General features: G+C 39.1%; 3 protein-coding genes and 1 pseudogene across 3 annotated transcripts; 3 read left to right on the top strand and 1 right to left on the bottom strand.

Annotated features, from left to right (window-relative positions):
• The first annotated feature begins 155 nt into the window (after positions 1-155).
• Positions 156-2400, top strand: LOC133739207 (bifunctional dihydroflavonol 4-reductase/flavanone 4-reductase). The gene is made up of 6 exons (XM_062166944.1): positions 156-376; positions 450-619; positions 1201-1395; positions 1500-1659; positions 1742-1934; positions 2017-2400. Exons 1-6 carry the CDS (start codon positions 259-261, stop codon positions 2228-2230), a joined length of 1050 nt encoding a protein of 349 aa, XP_062022928.1. The 5' UTR covers positions 156-258; the 3' UTR covers positions 2231-2400.
• Positions 2401-5983: 3583 nt separating this feature from the next.
• LOC133739521 (bifunctional dihydroflavonol 4-reductase/flavanone 4-reductase-like) lies at positions 5984-8098 on the top strand (annotated as a pseudogene).
• A 2663-nt stretch (positions 8099-10761) lies between these two features.
• LOC133738118 (ornithine transcarbamylase, chloroplastic) lies at positions 10762-13535 on the top strand. The gene is made up of 5 exons (XM_062165567.1): positions 10762-11047; positions 11650-11984; positions 12135-12266; positions 12364-12639; positions 13156-13535. Exons 1-5 carry the CDS (start codon positions 10834-10836, stop codon positions 13336-13338), a joined length of 1140 nt encoding a protein of 379 aa, XP_062021551.1. The 5' UTR covers positions 10762-10833; the 3' UTR covers positions 13339-13535.
• A 47-nt stretch (positions 13536-13582) lies between these two features.
• On the bottom strand, positions 13583-20523 carry LOC133738117 (auxilin-like protein 1). The gene is made up of 8 exons (XM_062165566.1): positions 19907-20523; positions 15359-19715; positions 15205-15265; positions 14992-15089; positions 14814-14879; positions 14644-14733; positions 14242-14418; positions 13583-13880 (listed from the first exon to the last, which is right to left on the bottom strand). Exons 1-8 carry the CDS (start codon positions 20254-20256, stop codon positions 13845-13847), a joined length of 5235 nt encoding a protein of 1744 aa, XP_062021550.1. The 5' UTR covers positions 20257-20523; the 3' UTR covers positions 13583-13844.
• Positions 20524-21195: the final 672 nt, after the last annotated feature.

The raw sequence follows: 21195 nt of genomic DNA, 5'->3' as shown, positions 1-21195 counted from the left end.
TGCATCAACCGTTAGGAGACCACGTGATCGAGCTCGGAAGCTGAGCCTAAACCAAAACAGGAGCACGAGCGTGTTAGGCTAGGCTGCTAATGTTAGCTGGGTAATAATACACTCCCTCTCCATTCATCAGTATAAAATTATAAATATATTTTTAGTCACCTTAAGAAGATCGCATTAAACATTCTCCTTTTCGAACTTCCCTCTCTCCCGGAGTCTCCGATCATCACCTCTATCTATCCTAAGATTAATCTCCAAGCAATGGGATCGGAATCCGAGTCCGTTTGCGTGACAGGCGCCTCCGGTTTCGTAGGTTCATGGCTCGTCATGAGACTCCTAGAGCGCGGCTACACTGTCCGAGCCACCGTGCGAGACCCTGGTCCGTGCAACCTATATAGCTTAATGTTTTTCATCATTTCATCATGGTTTGATTAAGTAAATTGTTTTAACAGCTAATTCGAAGAAGGTGAAGCATCTGCTGGACTTACCAAAGGCGGCGACTCACTTGACGCTGTGGAAGGCAGACTTGGCGGAGGAGGGAAGCTTCGACGAAGCCATCAAGGGATGCACCGGAGTGTTCCATGTCGCCACTCCTATGGATTTTGAGTCCAAGGACCCTGAGGTATGTAAATCAACTTACTCTCTAGAGTAATAGAAATCAAAACACAACCGTTGACGGTGGTGGTGGAGTTATAATTAGTTGCCGGAATATCTTGTTTGTTAGAGCATCAAAAAGTTAGGCACTCGATCAAAAAAGTCAAACTTATGATGAGACAAAAGATGAACACCATCATACAATTAAAAATTCAATAATGGACATTCCACATGTTCTATTATAAATGTGGATAATTAAATATCTTTGAGGAAGCTGTCGTGCTACGTTATGGGTACAAAAAAACTAGACCATAATGTGATATGAGTACAAAACTCTAGACCACAATGTGATACGACTGTCTTTTATCTTTTTTTTTTCAGTCACATGATATGAGAGTTTTATTGAAGATTTTTTAGTTGTTTCCAGAAAAAAAAATTGAAATTTTGAGTATAGGATCACTAATTAGTATGTTCTTTTTGTACAAGATGAACATCAGCAAGTGTTCTTTTTACAATATTGTAGTTCTTATTGAGAATTATTAGTTGTAGCTCTTGATTTTATATGATAACTAAACATGGTTTAAACTTGACATTTGTTTTCTTTGGCAGAACGAAGTGATCAAACCTACTATAAATGGGGTGCTAGACATCATGAAAGCATGTCTAAAAGCAAAGACTGTAAGAAGGCTAGTGTTTACAGCTTCGGCTGGATCTGTCAATGTTGAAGAGACCCAAAAGCCGGTCTACAACGAAAGCAACTGGAGTGATGTCGAATTTTGCCGGAGAGTGAAGATGACTGGTTGGGTGAGTACTAACTAAGAACATGAATGTTGATCAATGTCTTAGATAATTTCTTAATTTGTTTGCAAAACTCTAATTCTGTGGATGGGTTTATTGTTCTGTTTCAGATGTATTTTGTATCCAAAACTCTAGCTGAGCAAGAGGCATGGAAGTTTGCCAAAGAAAATAACATTGATTTCATCACCATTATCCCAACTCTCGTAATCGGTCCATTTCTCATGCCTGCCATGCCGCCGAGCCTCATTACTGGACTTTCGCCACTCACTGGTACTACTACTACAGTACCACTACATCACATTGTTGTTAATTGGCAATCAGTTAACTTACATTCTGTTATTACTTTTAATAGGAAATGAAAGTCATTATTCGATCATAAAGCAAGGCCAATTCATTCATCTAGACGACCTCTGCCAATCTCATATATACTTGTATGAGCATCCGAAAGCAGAGGGCCGCTACATTTGTTCATCGCACGATGCTACGATTCATGAAATTGCGAAATTGCTGAGGGAAAAGTACCCCGAGTACAATGTTCCTACAACGTAAGTAATTGTAATTCCGGCCTCAATAACCCCATATAGATGTTAATGAACATTATGAATTGACAAATTGGTGTGAGTGCAGGTTCAAGGGCATTGAGGAGAACTTGCCAAAGGTCCATTTTTCTTCAAAGAAATTATTGGAAACAGGGTTCGAGTTCAAATACAGCTTGGAGGACATGTTTGTAGGAGCTGTTGATGCTTGTAAAGCAAAGGGTTTGCTTCCTCCTCCTACTGAAAGAGTTGAAAAGCAGGAGGTTGATGAGAGCAGTGTCGTCCGTGTCAAAGTCACAGGCTAATTAAATTTTATCAGTCTTGGTTACATTTGTATCTCTTTTGTTTGAGAACTTCAAATAAATTACTGTTTGATTTTATAGGTGTGCCTAATGAGAAATGCAACTTCTTCTTTTCTCTATGTAATTTGAGATTAACGTACGTATGAATATTAGGGGGTACGTGACTCACTATCCATGAAGATATATTGTTCGCTTAATATAGGTCGATGCTCTCATTTTGTTCCAAAAGACACTGTGTAGTAGCACTGAGTAGTCCGAAACCATCGAATAATTACTCTAAGAATTGCATGCTCATGTCGAATAAGGCCACGTAGCCTATGTTTTTTTTTTTTAATTACTTGCATTAATGCCATACTAGTTCTCAAGACTATAACTGTGAGTCTACAAACTAAATCCAAAACCTGACTGAAAGACTAATATATATATCATTATCACACATACTCCAATTTTTAATGTCGGAGAAAAAAAATCACGAAATTTGAGAAAATGTCGGCATTTTAATTTTCAGGAATTATATTTCCCCATTTTGGACAGTTAGCACAGGAAAATTCAATTTTTATGCAGGAAAAAAAAAATGAAATTTGGGGCTAACAATTTTCGTGTTTTTTTATGGAAATAGGTCAACCCTTTCATTATAATTCAGCAAGTAGTACAAAAACGAAACACCCCTTTGGGGTCGACAGAAAGAATCGTTCCTTAGAACCTCCGGAAACCCTATTCTAGAAGAATAAAATCCCAAAAATCCCGAGTACACCCACCTTTTGGTAAATTTACGCACCTTTATTCTAACAAAAACCAAAAAACCTCGAAGCTTACATAAAAAGGTTCCAACTAAGGTACTGGTTTTTGCGACCCAAACAAAATTTAAGCAATACCATGGGCCATAAAGACCCAATCCATAAGGGGAATGGAAGGTATAATGTCACCACCAACCCCCATTCTAAAGGCAGACCAGGACCTAAAAATTTTCGTGTTTAAATTCCTACTAAACGGGGCATTATTCTCTAATTTCTCTATTTGCTAAATATATTGAGGGATCTCTCTAATTTATGACTCATCACATATCATTGTCATTCTCTATATCCAATGAAAGCATAATTGAAAAGACAACTCAACATGTCATTCTCTAATTCCCTTATTCGCTACACATATCATCGATTATAATCTCAGCATTTGAACATTTTTTTTTTAATTAAAATGTCGTAAAGAGTTGGGACTTGGGACTTGTTGGCAATTGCTACTATTTCAGAAGTTTGTCATAGACCACAAGAATGTAATGTATCAGATTAAAGTTGCAATACATAGTTTACATAAAGATGGTCCGTTGTGTTGAGACCGATGCTCCTGATCGAATAATGCCCCTGAAACACATGTCTCTAAACATTGTTTAGAAATTTCTTCATCCTATAAATATATATTAAAGCTATTCCTTCTATCCAAAATCAACACACCTTCCGATAAGCAAATGATGCAACTCACAAGTTATTTCATCTTACTAATTGTTCTAGTTTTGATAAGTTATGGTTAAGTGAGAAATCTTTTATCACATAGATAAATTATTTACATCCTAAGAAGGTAAATCTAATGTCAACTCTGGTTGAGAATTTTCCTACTTCCAATGATAAGCATTGCCTTAATCATATGAGGTGCATTTAACGTTTTCTATGCTTTAAACTTCATATTTTTTGTGCAAGTTGACTTTATTCTAGAAAGGAAAATGATTGTTGGCCTCAAATAAGGCCTAAGATTTGTAGTCTTAATTCTCAGTGTCATGTCATGTCAAGTACACACATTACATATTTGTCATATCATGCCATGTAATTATTGAGAAAAATACCAGATTACACTTTTCTCAAAAAAAAAAAAAACCAGATTACACTTCCAAAATCTTATGGTTAAAAATTATTTCACTTTTTTTTTTCTTTTCATTACACTAATGCTTAAATTTAAACAACAAATCTTTTTTCTTCAGTCAAGATAAGAAAAAAATTGTTCATTCTACTCATGCTTAGATTACAATTGGTTGTTGCCCAACATCAGATCGTGTTGAATCATAGTTCTAAAAAATTTCTGAAACATGCAAATAAAAAAAAGGTGCAAAAGCAAAACAATACACATGCAATTTGATCAATCGATTTGCATATACATCTTGGGGTATATATGAAATCTCTTGCATAAACACATATATATGAATTCAAAGTTTATTGAGTTCCTGCAAACAATGGCGGAGCCACATTGGGGCTAAGTAGATCCCTAAACCCACTTGAGTTTTTATTTTATTTTTTTATTCTGAAATATGTAGTTAACAAATTAATATACACATGTTAGTTTGTGAGGACAATGTAGCTAGTCTAGCATAGTGGATGCCTGTCCAATCAGTAGCTAGGTGTCTTGGATTCGAGATTTCCTACTGGTAGGTTTTTGGGTTTTTTTTCTTTTTCTTTTTCTTTTTCTTCTTCTGTTTTTTGGTCTTTTGGTTTGAACGTTTCTTTGCCCCACCTGAAATTGAGGCCCTCTATATTAATGTAGTATGTAACAGTGAAATCACAAGGCATGATTCACGTGCATAATGCATAGTTCGATTGTTGTGGAAGGACATATTTCTTGACAGAGGGTTTACTATATAATTAGGAAATTCAAGTACTATGAGGATTGAAAATGAGGAGTGATTTCCCAAAATAAATGGACAAGTGAATTAACAAAAAAAAAAAAAAAAAGGGATAAGTGAATGGTGGAAGCAGCTAGGGCTGGGTTCGGTTCGGTACCGGAGCTGCATGCCCAAAACCAGCTACCGTAAAGGACTAGTTTGGTACATAAAATCTTCTCCCATTATCAGCCACAGAAGTCGGTATCCCAACATATCGGTATACCGAGAGGCTCGGTTGGTATCGGTTGGTTGGGCCTCCAACCGAGTTTTTAACAAGAGTGAAGAGTTGAAGAATCACCGAGTTTGAAGAATCACTGAATCCAAAACCCAGAAATCGAGCTTGAACCCAGAAATCGAACCCAAAATTTATGCTTTGCTACTAAAAAGTGTAAAACCCATAAATTGTGAGATTGTGAGAGTCAGAAATTCGATTGAAATACTAAAAACCAGAAATTCGACTTACCACTTTTGCTACTGAACCCAGAAACCCAGAGTCATGGGAGAGCTGGAAGAGTGGAAGTTCAGTTTAACCAGAGCTACTGAAATCCCATCATGGCCGGAGAGAGAGAGAGAGAGAGAGAGAGAGAGAGAGAGAGAGAGAGAGAGAGAGAGAGAGAGAGAGAGAGAGAGAGAGAGAGAGAGAGAGAGAGAGAGAGAGAGGAGAGACGGTGTTTCTTTGAATAGTTTGAGAGGCTCAGAGAAGAGAGAAGAAGAAGAAGAAAGAAGAAAGAGTCCAGAAAAAATAATTTTTTAAAAAATATGGGTAATTAACTAATTATACATGACTTTGGTATGGTACGGTATACCGTGTATATATATTTGAAAATCGAAACAATTACCGTACCGTGTATGTGGAGTCGGAACGGTTGTACCGTACCAAGAGTTCGGTTACCGACAGTGTCGGTTACCAACTTCTTTGGTTCGGCTCGGATTCGGTTGGTTGGTTTGTCTCGACTGAAAATGCTAGCCCTAGAAGCAGCTAACAACCACCACGGCACCACTCATGTGGAACAACGGTTAGAGGCAGCTAACATAGTCGGACCAAGTATATAGGCATGGAGACCAAGTATATAGAAGATCATATCGAACAATTTCCTCTCAAATTTTCCCTATATATGTATATATCCCGGAGTCTCTACACAGTCGATCATTCTCCGAGGCATGGGGTTGGGATCAGAGTCCGAAGCCGTTTGTGTGACAGGCACCTCCGGTATCGTCGGCTCATGGCTCGTCATGAGACTTCTAGAGCGCAGCTGCACTGTCCGAGCTACCGTGCGAGACCATGGTCCGTCAATGAGTAGTAGTATTATGTATGGATAATTGGATATGTTAGTTTGATGGATATCATGTTAATGAAATAATGTTTCTAACGTACTGTAACAGCGAACATGAAGAAGGTGAAGCATCTACTGGACTTAGGCGGACCTGGATGTGGAGGGAAGCTTTGATGAAGCTATTAAGGGCTGTGTCGGAGTGTTTCATGTCGCCACGCCTATGGATTTCGAGTCTGAGGAAACAGAGGTACATATACATATACATATATATATATATACATATCCTATCCAGAGTGAGGCCTCACTCTGAAATTAACGTGTGAGGTTGGAGTTTAGAGTCACTTTTCGGTCTCATATCCACACACACACACACACACACACACATATATATATAGTGAGGCCTCACTCTAAAATTAACGTGTGAGGTTGGAGTTTAGGGTCACTTTTCTGTCTCATATCCACATCTCGACCATTCAGTTTTTAGGTACTAATGTATAGATCATCTCTGCAAAATTTCAGCCAAATTGATGGCAGTTAAGGCATTGATAACTGCCTTAAAGCTTTGATGATCTTTAAGGTATGTAACTCACTTAAACCAATGTACGAACTGAATATGTCCACCATGAACCGTACTAGCTTTAAGGCAGTTATCAATGCCTTAACTATCATCAATTTTGCTGAATTTTGCAGAGATGATCTATACATTAGTACCTAAAAAATGAACGGTCGAGATGTGGATATGAGACCGAAAAGTGACCCTAAACTCCAACCTCACACATTAATTTCAGAGTGAGGCCTCACTCTGGATATGATATGTGTGTGTATGTGTGTGTGCGCGCGCGCGGCGTGCGCTTGCAGACATATATATATATCGTTTCGTACCTAATTAATGGTTAACCCCAATGGAGGTACTGAAGGCAAATTAATGATCGTACATATTAATATTTTATCGATACTTCAATTGCATGTACTTTTGGACTAGGAACTATATATTAGCTAGGGGTCATTCTTTATGAGAGTAAAACATATATATAAGTGAAAATTAACATGGTTGGCACTTAATTGGCAGAATGAAGTGATAAAGCCAATAATAAATGGGATGTTAGACATCATGAAAACATGTCTCAAAGCAAAGACTGTTCGGAGGATGTTATTTACATCGTCGGCCGGAACTGTCGTTGTTGAAGAACAGAGTAAGGCAATTTACGACGAAAACAACTGGAGCGATGTTGATTTTTGCCGGAAAGTAAAGATGACTGGTTGGGTGCGTAAGTAATAAGACTAAAGTTGATCTATCTATTCGATAGTTTCTTATTTTATTTGCAAACCCTAATTCTGGATTTGATTTGTTGTTCTGTTTAGATGTATTTTGCATCAAAAACTCTGGCCGCGCAAGCAGCATGGGAGTTTGCCAAAGAATACAACATTGACTTTTTTGAAAATTGGATACAACATTGACTTCATTACGATTACCCCAACTCTATGCCATCTATGCCACCAAGCCTCATAACCGGACTTTCACCGCTCACTGGCACTCTTGCTATGCCGTCACATGCATGTTATATATGGGATGTTTGATAGTGCTTTGAAAAGAATAACTAATCTAATGGCTCTCAGGTTCCGACTCTAGAATTTCAACACTCTGACTCACTATAAAACTTTCAGTTATATGTTTTTTAAAATGTATTTTTGGATTGTGACTGCTTTTTCTTTGACCATTAGCCCCACCCCAGCCCTAAACAAGTAAGATATTATGACAAGTGAGTGTGACTAACCACACATTATTAACCATTAATTAACTATTAAAGGAAATGAAACTCATTATGGATCATATAAAGCAACGCCAATTCGTTCACCTGGACGACCTCTGCCAATCTCATATATTCCTGTACGAGCATCCGAAAGCCGAGGGCAGCTACATTGTTCATCACATGTTGCTACAATTTATGACATTGCGATATTGTTTAAGAGAAAAATACCCCGAGTATAATGTTCCTAAAAGGTAACCAATCGACACTGATTACCCTGTATATATCGTTACTTAAGCTGGTTAATTAGTTGTTAATCTTTGTATATATGTGCACACATGCAGGTTCGAGCGAGGGCATTGAGGAGAAGTTGACAAGTATCCATTTTTCTTCAAAAAAGCTGAAAGAGATAGGGTTTGAGTTCAAATACAGCTTGGAGGACATGTTTATAGGGGCTGTTGATGCTGTAGAGAAAAGGGTCTGCTTAGGAAGAAGAAGCTGAAAAGCTCGGGGCTGGTGAGAGTGTTGAGAATTTCAAATAAATTGTTGTTTGATTTGATGAGCTAGGGTGTGCTTATTCATTCAGAAATGTTATTTATGTTTCTTTTGAATATGTAATTTGTGATCAAGTATAAATATTAAGTTGTGTAACTCATTATTGAGCTAGAAACTTTTTTTTTTGGTGTATATATATTGTCATTTAACTTTTATTTTTATCTTATTATTTTGTAATGTTTTTAACGAAAAAAATATAAAGGAGAGAAGATAACCCCTACAAAATTGATAAAAGTTGACGAGGTATTTCTCAATGTGGGCTACATGCCTAAACACAGGAACATTTATGTCTCAGATTTTGGGTGCCTCATAATCGCTATCGGTTACAATTAAATAAAAGATTCTCACAAGCTCATATAAAAGAGTTGCTCGATGTCTTGCTATTCTGACATACTGGCTTTTGGGTGAACTCCAACCTGTTTTGGTTTCGGGTTTTGCTTGAGATTCAGTAGGGGATCATGGATGGTCAGAGAAGCTTCGTCGGCGGCATCTGGGATCGGAATGACGTGGTCATGGTGGCGCCGCAGCGGCATCGTTGTGGTCGGGATCGTGGTTGTCACCACTATGCACAGAGATGGAGACTTGGGTCGGTTTGTGGGCCATTTTGCTAGGGTTTTGAGCAAGGGCGGATCCAGCCATTTTTCGGTTGGGCCGGAAAAAAAAATTAAGTCTATATATCTGTGTTTTTTTTTTTTTTTGAAGTCTCTTTCCCTTTCTCAAGCCCCACCACCAATTCTTCTCGTCTTCTTCTACTCATCTTCGACTCCGAGATCTAGGCCTCCAGGTTTCTTCTTTTCTTCTTCTCCTCCTCTCCGTCTTCGGCCCTCGATGCGTTGATGGCTTGATCAGGCACTCCACCGACTACTGCTCCAGGTCTCTTCTCTTATTCTCCTCCTCCTCTAGCTCTGTCTTTGGCCCTTGATGGCTTGATCAGTGAGTCCACCGAAATACCTAATCACCGATTTTAAATAGGTATTCTGATAACCAATTCATAAAACCAAATTGAAATTGTTAAAGCTAGTTAGCTAAACCCTTTTTGATTTCTGACCTTCTGGGTACTGGGTTGTTTTTTGGTATCTGAAATTGTGTAAACGTGAATTTGTGGGTTTGTTGAATTTTTGTGTGTGTGTAAACGTGAATTTGATTTCTGGGTTGGGTTTGCTGAATTTGTGTGTAAACTTGAATGGAGTTCATGGATGTTGCTGATGTGTAGAGCCATTTTTTTTTTTCATTTGTTAAGAAATTCAAGCCCCACCAAGCTTGAATTCCTGGATCCGCCCTTGGTTTTGAGTGGGACTCTCCTTTGGGCTGCTACCAATTGGGCCTCAATGAACTTGGGTTTAGGCCCTTTTTTTAGTTCAGTCTTTTAATTACAATAATTCCCTACTTTGTTAAGAAACTATGCTTCTAGTTTTTTAGTGAGCATTATCGAGTCTAGTTTACTCTGCCTATTTACTATGTAGTAGTTAATAGTCTATAGACTTCATTTATGAGCATGGAACCGTTAAATGATTGGACATAGTCTATGTATCACTGTGCTACTACCACAAAGTCTTTATCTACCCTATGACTGTAGAGGCAGAGGCGGAACTACATGGGGGCGGGAGATGGCCCTGGCCCCCCCAAACTTCTGAAAATGTACATGTGTGCATCTGTAATTGGTTGTGGATTTAATGAGATTGAGACCATAATCATCATGATTGGCCCCCTCAATTACTCAGCTATGCATGAACTGATGAAAGCAATAAGAAATAATAATATATTTCACACAATTTGTTTATCTAATCTATTAATAAATGCTTGTGAAAAAATAAAAAGAATACCTACATGAATGCTGTAAAAGAAAACATTAATACGTAACTTAAAATATTAAAGCTTGATTTACAATTGATAAATATATCATATGTTAAATTAATATTTATAATAGATTTTTTTGTCAAAAATACTTCATCATTTTTCGCCCCCCCCCCCGCCCCTACATATAACTAGGTAATGACCATTTATGACTTGAGTTATCAATATATCAACATGATATTCATTCAAAAAAACATACTGTTATATTTCTATGTATCTTAAATCTCGATCAATTACTCTACACTAATTACAAAGATATAAAAAGAAAATATGGACTCAAATCAAAATTCGACCAGAGGCATGAATAGTGTTTAATCATGAGAATAAATAAACAGTTTTGTATTAGTGTGACGGAAATTTGTTTAGATTGAGGGTGGATAAGTAATTCCACTCTCGGGTCATAGCTCGGGCTATGTCATGAGCCACCCTATAAAATCCTAACCCTTCATTTGATTCGGGTCTGTTGAAACTTGAAAACCCCTGAAAACTTGAACAGCGCAGACACTCGGTAATTCTCACTCAAACCAAATGGCGGCGGCGATTTCTTCCTCTCATCTTTTACTCCGATCAGACAGAGCCTCTCCCTCCTCCTTCTCCGGCCAGAGCCTCCGACGATCGCCTCCATTTTCCGGCAAGTTCGCCAGCATTTCCGTCTCTTCTCCGGCCTCGTCCTCGTTCCGAAGAATCTCGTGCCAGGCCTCCTCTACTGCCTCTTCGCCTTCAACCTTGGCAACTGGAACAGGTCGAGTCTCGCCTCTGATTCTTAATCTGATTGCTTACTTGCTTAAATAAGATATGAATGTTTAGTATGAGGTTTATGCACAGTTTTTTACGATACAAAATTGCGATGGTGAAGTGCTTGGATTAGGGAATGGACATGAATTACTCAATGATAATTAAATCGAGGGGTTTTTGAATAATGTAGGTGCTGTTCTTGGATAATTTCGGGCGAGTATCTGTCATGTTAGTTGGAAGATTTGCTTGTTTAGAAAATTAGGGTTTTTTGAGTGTAAGTGATAGTGATAGGTAAAACAAATGGGGGGTGGCTGGGTAGGATTTTGCCAATATCATGTGTAAGTGATAGTTTGTACTCATGCGATTACTGTTATTTTATACCAAGTAAGTCAACTGTGTTAAACCAAATTGTATTTTTGCCATGTATAGATTCAGATTAAACTCATTTTAGAAATCTCTGAGCTCTTACGGACTCTCTGTCTTAGATGAGTGGTGAATTGGTGCCAGATATTACTTGAAAAGATGTTGTAGCACGCTATCTGTTTGAACATGTTGCAAGTAAAGACGCGATATAGTATTTTTCTGACTCTGTGTTTTCTTGTTTTCCAGCAAAAGCCGAACAGAAGGATTTTTTGCACATAAATGATTTTGACAAATCCACAGTTCTAAAGATCTTAGATAGAGCAGCGGAAGTGAAGGCACTGCTAAAATCAGGAGAGAAGACATATCTCCCGTTTAAGGGGAAGACAATGGCTATGATCTTTGCAAAGCCATCCATGAGAACTCGTGTTTCATTTGAGACTGGGTTTTCCCGGCTAGGAGGTCATGCTATATACCTAGGACCTAATGATATCCAGATGGGAAAGAGGGAGGAAACTCGGGATGTTGCACGAGTTTTATCTCGCTATAATGACATTATTATGGCACGTGTATTTGCTCATCAGGTATGCTGGTGAGTTCTGATGTTTGGAATTTAGTAAAGGTGATACTATGGCAATTGCTTTGCCAAGCGTTCTTAGGATGGAAACTTGTGAACTTGTGCCCTTATAAAGCATGTTTTTACAATTTTTTTTACTTTACCTGTTCTATTGCAGGACATCCTTGATTTGGCCAAATATGCATCTGTGCCTGTTGTCAATGGCCTGACAGACTACAACCATCCATGTCAAATTATGGCTGATGTCCTCACTATTATTGAACACATTGGCCAGTTAGAAGGAACTAAGGTTGGTCTACTGATCTGCTTGCTAAATATGGTTATTTTTAACATGCTTATATATTCTGAATGTAGTTTTTTGGTGGTGAATTCTACACAACTCTCAGGTTGTTTATGTTGGAGACGGAAACAACATTGTGCACTCTTGGCTGTTGATGGCTTCTGTTATTCCTTTCCACTTTGTTTGTGCTTGCCCTAAAGGTTTTGAACCAGATAAGGAAACTGTTGAGAAGGCACGACAGGCTGGTATCAGCAAGATTGAGATTACAAATGATCCCAAGGAAGCAGTCAAAGGAGCTGATGTTGTGTACTCAGATGTGTGGGCCAGCATGGGGCAAAAGGAAGAGGCTGCGTATCGCCACCAAGTATTTCAAGGATTTCAGGTACATGCTTTCTCAAAACCATTTCAATCACATTGTGTGTGATTTTGTCATATTAAACCTTCATTTTGGTATCTGTTGAGAAGAATTTGGTTGTGCTTTCACTTGAATACTTGATAAATAATACTTGATGCTCAGGCCAAGGTGTTTTCACTTCATAAGGGATGAGGGCCATAAATCCAAGAGAAGGAAATTTACTTTCAGGGATAGTAATTTTTTTGGTTGACATATATATACAGTTCTTCGTGGAACTTGAAGTTCCAAAAGTTCCGAGATACATTTGTTGTGTGCTAAGAATCCTTTGCCATGAACTTTTCATTTAACACAGCTTTAGTCTGAATTTGATTCACATTATTGGTTTGGCCCTGCAAATAAAAACTTTGAAGGGATGCATCATTCTATTTGTTTGGCATAAAAAGTTGGTTACATACTGCATATGAAGTGTCATTTTTTGTAGTATTTCAGTGGTTGGTAGTTGAGTATTTTATTTGACTAATATTGCATGCTTTGTTTTTACAGATCAATGAGAATCTTATGAAGTTAGCAGGGCCAAACGCTTATTTCATGCATTGCTTGCCAGCAGAAAGAGGAGTGGAAGTGACTGATGGAGTGATCGAGGCTTCAAATTCCATCGTCTTTCCACAAGCTGAGAATCGCATGCACGCACAGAATGCCATAATGCTTTATCTGCTTGGTGTGTAATTGCCTATCAGCCCAGTCGTATTGACAGGAATATAAGAGCATTTCAGCACAACTAGGTTCTGAGTTTAGTGGAAGAGTGTAGCCCTAATGTTGTTTGTTAGTATCTGTGGCTTGAGAACATGCAAACTTTAATCATTGTGGTTACTCTGAAGTTTGAACTATGGTACTTGTGACGTTATGGAAATAGCTTTTAAGCACATGCTAAATCTTACTCTGCATATACCTAAAAAAGGAAAGAGTCACAGAGCATAAGCTATTTCTCATTTCTTTGAAAGAGGATAAGCTTAACAGTGCCAGTCCTGTTCGGTGCAATTGCTTCTTGGAGTTGCAGCATGAATCTAGCTAGAGCTGCTACATAAACAAAAGAATGCCTAGAATACATTTCCTAATTACTATTTATTCCAAGATGAACAATTGCGGCTGGCTTGGGAGGTGAAGTATTTTGCCATGTTCTCCGGAGATGGTATGCTTTATTCGTCTTTCTTCATATGTACAAAATAAACAGTTTATCGCTCTTCCGTGCTGAATCTATTCCAAGCATCCTGGAGACAAACAGAAACCAGAAAGAATACAACTGAGATTAAAAATCTTCATCTTAATCTTTTGAAAGGCAGATAAGATCTCAAGATGTTGAGACCTGTAATAAGAAACAAAAGTTCCTATAAAATCTCAAAAGATATGGTGTTTCTGTAACTAAATAATCATGGACAAAGCTACGGTGTTTCTGTAACTTAATAATCATGGACAAAGCTACGGTGTTTCTGTAACTTAATAATCATGGACAAAGCTACGGTATCTATGGTTCCCATCTCCTTGTACATCATGTCGGTGACACCCTACTATCTGTATCACTTCATGCTTCTATAGTACAACTGTACATTCAAGGACAGATCAGCAACATACCTTTAGAAGATCAAACACCTTCTCACAAGTGTACTTCTGCTGAATGCTTGCACCCCGTTGCTGTAACTTGTCAGGATGAACAAAGAGTGCAGCTTTACGATAAGCTTTCTTTACAGCAACAGCAGTAACAATATCGGTAAGAGGAACCGGCTGCCAACCACTATCAGGCCCAAGGATCTGCGAGTTATAACCATTCAGTCAAAACCAGCTAACTGAAAAATTAATCTGCTCGGTCTCTATGTTGGTTATTAAAGAATTTCAAATGTAGGGGAAAAAGAAAATAACAGAGAATAAAACCACATGCTATGATATCCTGAAAAGATTTGAAGTCGTAGAAGCAGGTGAACGGGACTCGTAACAGTAATATCACTGAAAATATGAATTGAAAGAAGGAGCACATACATATTGTAGTGTTGAGAGCAATGCACGCAAATTTCTCTCCTTCCCACTTGACCACCTTTTGACCTCGGCATCAAGCACTTCTGCTAATCTCTGCCAGAAAATTAAACTCACAATAGTGAGAACAAGCTTTGTGTTTGCAAAAAAATTACTACCTAACAAAAATATATTACATTTCTCTCAGCTTGCTCTTGTTGTACAAGAAGATCACGATTATTCTTCTCCGCGAGAGCTTTTGCCTGAAGGAGACGAGAAGAGTACATGAAGAAAGCTCATTATTTATCTGCCATGTATATTTAAATCCAAGCAATATCAGGTTATTCTTATCCAACCAAAGATCCGGAAGCATACCGCACGTTCTGCTGTCCGTTGATTCCTCTCCAACCTAGCTTGACTCCTTTGAGCTGATTCACCATTAGTTCCAGCAGACCGCTCAGCTGGGGAAGGATCTTCATTAAGAAAAATATAGTTTTCAGTATAGCAAAGAATTGCATGGTTAAAAAAATCCTACAATAATGAAGTCAATGCATATAATTACATGCATGTACAGTGGATATCACATACCAGACTGATTTGAAGAATTTGGGGATCTTGATGCGCTTGAAGAGACTTTGGACTCTAGATCCTGCAAGAAATTTAAAAATTATTAATTTATGATGCCACAGGAAAAGCTTTTTGATGCTTATGAAGAATAGGGTATTCTAACAGGAAAACTCACAGAGGACCGGTTTGCCCCATTATCTCTAGAAGCGCCAGAAAATTTCTCAGAAGCAGATCTTTTAGCCTGCTTTCCTTCTGTAGAAGCACCAGAATATTTCTCTGGAACCGACTTTTTCGCAGATAATGCTTTTTCTAAGAAACGATCCCGAGCCTCTGCGGTTGCTCTTTCAACAGCAGCACGTTCCCATTTTTGTTTGGCTTCCTTTGAAGCCTGCTCAGCTAATGAAGTATCTTTAGCCTGCACAGAAGTCTTCCCTAACCTTCCTTGGGCCTCAGCCATTACCTTTTGACGAGTTTCAGCCACTCTTTCTTTGACATCAGCAAATGACCTTTCACGAGCTTCACGAATTGCTCGTTCAACAGCTCTTTTCTCTTTTTGTCTTTCCCTTTCTCTTCGTTTTTCTGCTTTCTGAATCAGGTGCTCTTTCTCCAGCTCCACTACCTTTTGTGAACTAGCACTAATTTCAAACTCGTTTGCAGTCTGAGATTCTTGTTGATTCTCCTTTTCTCGTTCCACTTCTTTTTGAGAAGTGTAGTTCGTTTCACTCTCTTTTGCTGTCAGGGTTGCTTGACCCTCTTGTTCCACTTCCTGCGAATTATGGTCAGTTTCACTCTCTTCTGCAGACAAGGTTGTTTGTGGATTTTCATTGTTTTCTTGTTCCGATTCTTTCAGTGAACTATGAATGGCGTCACTCTCTTTCGGCCTCAAGGTTGCTTGTTGGCTGTCCTCATTTACTTCTGTACTTTGATTTGTCATGACTTTATGATGATTCTCCTTATCTATCTTTGTATACAGGCTTGTGTCCGTCTCATTATCCAGTAGCACACTTCCTGCTTTTCTACCAAATATATGAGCCTGAGCTACTTTTGTATCCTTCCCATTGTCAAACCATCTTTTCCTGTGAGAAGACTTGGTAATATTCACGTTCTCCTCCTGATTCACAGCAGCAACTTCAGGTCCCATCATGTTCTTTTTAATATCTCCCAATTCTTCAACATGCTTTCCTACGTTGCAGGCTACTTCAGGCTCTCTGGCAAGCTGGGCATCTTGCTTTTGCCCATCTACACTCGTCCCATTTTTGTCCGAAGAATGGATCTCTATTACATCTTCCATTTGCTTCAGTATCTCAGCAAGTTTGACACCTGAAGCCAAGCCCTCTATTTCACATATCACTTTCTCTTCCATAACATCCTCCTCTTCAACTAATTCTGATTGATTCCCATCCTCCTCGAGTTTAATGAAAGTTTCCGAAACTTCTTTAGTACCAAACCACCTTTTCCTAGATTTGGGACCATTCTTGTTCCTTTCCTGATTCACAGCAACTTCAGCTCCCATCATATCACTATTGATATCTCCCAATTCTTCACATTCTTCAACCTGCCTTCCTACACTGTAGTCTACATTGGACTCTCCAGCAAGCTTGTCATCTTGCTTTTGCACAAAGCTCATGTCACTTTCACTTGCGCTTATTCCATTTTTGTCAAAAGAATGGATCTCTGTTGCATCTTCCATTTTCTTCGGCCTCTCAGGAAGTTTGACACTTGGAGTCAAGCCATCTGTTTCACATATCTCTTTCTCTGCCATGCCATTCTCCTCTTCAACCAGTTCTGTCTGGTGCTCATTCTCTTCGAGTTGAATCGAAGTTTCAGCAACTTCTCTCACCCGTCCATCCTCTTTGTTTGTTGGTAAGTTCTGAGTTTCTTCTACATCTTGATCGCAATCTACATGTCTAGCAGATCCCTGTTTGTTGTTTAGGTCCCCACTTACACCCTGCTCATACAGGTTATCTGCTGCCTCAGAATTGCACTCCAGGTTCTTTTGATCCTCTTGAGTCACCTGCAGTTTCTCATTTTCTGTGCTCTCATCCATCAGTACATGGTCGCAATCTACATGTCTAGCAGATCCCTGTTTGCTGTTTAGGTCCCCACTTACACCCTGCTCATACAGGTTATCTGCTGCCTCAAAATTGCATTCCAGGTTCTTTTGATCCTCTTGAGTCACCTGCACTTTCTCATTTTCTGTGCTCTCATCCATCAGTATTTGCATTCTCCCAGCTTCGACAAATTCAAAACTCTCTTCTTGGCAATTCTCACACTCCTTGTGACAAGTAGCATCTTCAAGTATCTTCTCATTCGGTCTGGTGTCTTGAAGCTTCTCATTTCCTTCAGACTTGCTGTCATCTTTAAGTCTCTTTTCAAAATCTTCCTTATCATATAAGTCATTCACTGTCTCGATGATTTCTTCCTTGTTATCTTCATTGAGACTCCTGTCAGTGTCTTCTTCACTCTGGGCATATGTTTGTTCCGTCTCATTTTCTTCCAGCATGCAAGCCTCCCTGTCAATCTTCTCATTTTCGACCCACTCCTGAGCCACCAATTTTATATCCACATGTTCAGTCTCCTGTAATTCCTGAGTTTCAAACCTCTTGTCATCTCCATTTTGTTTCTCTTCACATGTTTCCTTTACATGTGTTGTTGTAAGCTTTGCAGTTTCTTCATGCTCTCTGGGAGCTTCCTGTGGCTTCTCATTATCTTCCTGATTAGAACCCTCTTGAGATGATGCTAATCCATTCTCATTTTCATCAAACTCAGAAACCCCTCCAACAATATTGAATATATTCTCTACTTCTCTTTGTTCTTCTTCTGTAGCTGCTTTTAATGTCTTGCCAACTTGCTCTGAATTTTCGAAGGCTTCCATGTCCGTTTTCTTCTCCTGTTCATCATTATCTACAGATCGGAACATTTTCCTTGTATTGTTGCCTTCTTGATTCTCTAATACTGTATCATGCTGTCCGTTTGAGTCAGCAAATTCATAAAATTCTTCTGTCGCTTCTGATACATCAGGTTCACTGCTGTCAGCAACTTCATAGAACTGTTCTGTTGCTTCTGATACATCTTGTTCACTTGTGTCAGCAAATTCATAAAACTGTTCTGCTGCTTCTGAGTCATCAGCTTCTTCATGCCTGTGATCTGTTGGAGTTGGTTTAAATTCCTGTCCATGTACTTTCTCTCGAGTTTCCATCACACCACTAAGTTTATCTGTGTCTTCAAGTGCTACAGATACTTGTTCTGGCCCAGCAGAGACATGAACCTCTTCTTGTAATTCCTGAGTCTTCTTCTTTGAAAATATGCTTGCATTATCAGCAATTTCCTTTTCACGTACTTCCTCTCCAGTTACCATCACATCACTAATTATGGATGCATTTTCAAATACTGGAGTTACTTGTTCTGGCTCAGCGGAAACATGGACAGGAACATCCACTGTGTCATACAGTTCCTGAGTCTTCGTCTCTTTGGATATGCTAGCTTTGTCTGCAAATCTACCGCCCTTTCTCGACTTAGGTTTCATACTGTTGTCAAAGCTCAATTTGACTCGATTTTGAGGACCAAACTTCTTTCTATCCATCAACTCCTTTGCCATTTGTATACTTGCTTGAGCCTCCTCTATTGCCTTTGTCAAAGCAGCAACAGATGCAGCTGCAACAGAGTTTGTGTCTACTTCCTCATCAAAGTATGGCGGTGAGGAAACACCGTCAGCACCTTCAAAAGTATCACGATTAAAAACCCCAAACATAGAAGCCATTGGTTTCTCAAATTCACCCTTCCCATCAGAACGCATGCTTGAAAATGGAGGCACGTTTGAAGGACGAGTTTCTTGCGCAATTTCCCCTGAATAAAATAACTTATCGATTGAGCTGGAACTTCTCCACTTGGAATTGTTCTGAAACTTGGCAACTCCTCCAGAGGTCTGTTTACTTGCATCAGTAGCTTGGTGGTCCCCTGCGGCTTTCATGTGATGGTTGCCCTCCATTTTTCTCTCGACACCATTAACACTGCTAGCACCATTTGCTACTAACAACACTGGTTTATCACCTTCAGAAACCTGACTTGAAATTAATGGAGGACTGCTTGAAGGAGGAGTTCCTTGCCCTGTTTTATTCGAGTTAAATAACTCATCAATTGAATTTTTCCAATTAGAATTGTTCTGAGCCTTGACACCTCCTCCTCCAGAACCCTGTTTGCCGGCATCACCAGCTGGTTGGTCTCTCATGGCTTTCGCGGACCGGTTGCCCTCCATTGTTCTCTCTTTCGCTACCGACGACATTGACATTGACACCGATTTATCTCCTTCAGTGGCGCGCAAGGGAGCGGTCTCATCAACCAAGCAGGTATATGCTGGAACAGAATGCACACCTGCAAAACTCTTGCTTCTATTGTTGCTTTGATTATATGACATGCTGAACTTCTTAACACCATCAAATGACTCATAAGCTGCTTCATTTGGTAAATCAATATTTTCCTCTGAACATGATCGTTTTGCCTCTTTTGGAGGTGACACTCTTTCAGCTTGTCTCCTATTAAAAAAAAAAAAAAATTCAATTTAGGCTAGAATCGTTCTAACAACTCTTAATTCTATTGACATTTCTAGGTGCGGATCTATTTTCCGCAGCAAGTTAATTGTAAGAACAAATCCAAAGAACAAGTCTTAAAAAAAAAAAAAAAAAAATGCAGACTCAAAGTAAATTAGTTCTGAAATATAATGTACCTGCTTTCTTTGTGCAATTTAGTCCTCCTTTTCTTCGGCTCAGCAAAGAGCTCCTCATACGGCACTGCGAATTCGGAATCGCCAAAGCCACCGAAGACATTGGAGTAATCAAGCTTCGAGCTCCGAACATCCACCGAAGCTTTTCGCTCATTCGGCTCCGGAACTTCCAGAACCGGAATCGAGGAGGCGGCGGCGCCGGAGCCGCCGAAAATCTCGCAGTAGTCTTCGAGGCGGGACGAGAAAGACGACACAGTGAACTTAGAGGGAGCAGAGGTGAAAACGCCGTCGTATATGGAGTGGCCGGAAGAGAGCTTCTGCGAAAGAGCCACAGATGAAGTCTGGTACTCCATTGAATTGAACTTCTTCACTTCTTCTTCTATTCTTCCTCCTCCTCCTCTCTCTCTCTCTCTTTCTCTTCGGACCAAAATTTACAGAGTGAGAGGAGAAGAAAGAGAGGGAATAAATTTTAGCGAGTGAATTGTGGAAAATGGTGCGGTTTAACTGTCGGAGTACGGAAATCGATTAAGTCGGCGATTTGGGGGAAGCAAAAGATCGGCGAGGAGTGTGAGCTTGACTCTCGCTTGCATCGAAAAACAATGACTGGCTAATGTGCCGTCGTGTAGCCTGGGGACTCTTGTCACGAGGACACCGACACGGTGCGCAGGGTTGGATTGGTAATATTCTTGTAATTGGAGGGTGGTTTTGGAAGTTAAATAAATAGTAAATGACGAGGGGCCTCGACATTTATTTTTGTTTATTAATTACTTTTTATATTTTTGGGTAAGGAACTTATTGGACTATGGTCCACACAGAAAAGATGAAATTATGAATTATTATTGAATCATTAGGACCCAACGGTTGCTTGCAAGAGCAGTTTTGCACGCCATTATTTCGTGCTTGAACAGTCTAACGTCAGAGAAGTCTAGATGTAGGTTGATGAGAACACATCTCCAACCGTACAAAAGGTGTGAGTTCGAATTTTGCACTCTTCATTTTACAATCTACACTTTATATTTTTTTAAGTAGAGTGAAATTTGCATTGTAAAAATCTACATTTTTGCTGTGAGATGAAGCACTTCCGAACTTGCTGTGAGGAGAAGTAGCTGAGGTGTTTGGTAAACTGTTTTTAAAAGTGCTGTGAGGTCCAAAAACAATTTCTAGGTGTTTGGTAAGTTGCAAGGCAAAAGTGCTTTGGCTGGGTATAATTACCAAAATAGTCATACATGCTAAGATATGCTACTAAAATACATAATTTTATTTTTTGATTATGTAACCATACCAAATAAAAA

This window comes from Rosa rugosa, chromosome 3 (assembly GCF_958449725.1).
Source record: "Rosa rugosa chromosome 3, drRosRugo1.1, whole genome shotgun sequence".
Lineage (NCBI taxonomy): Eukaryota > Viridiplantae > Streptophyta > Magnoliopsida > Rosales > Rosaceae > Rosa > Rosa rugosa.
The sequence above is the reverse complement of the archived record's forward strand: the minus strand, read 5'-3'. Positions and strand labels throughout refer to the sequence as shown.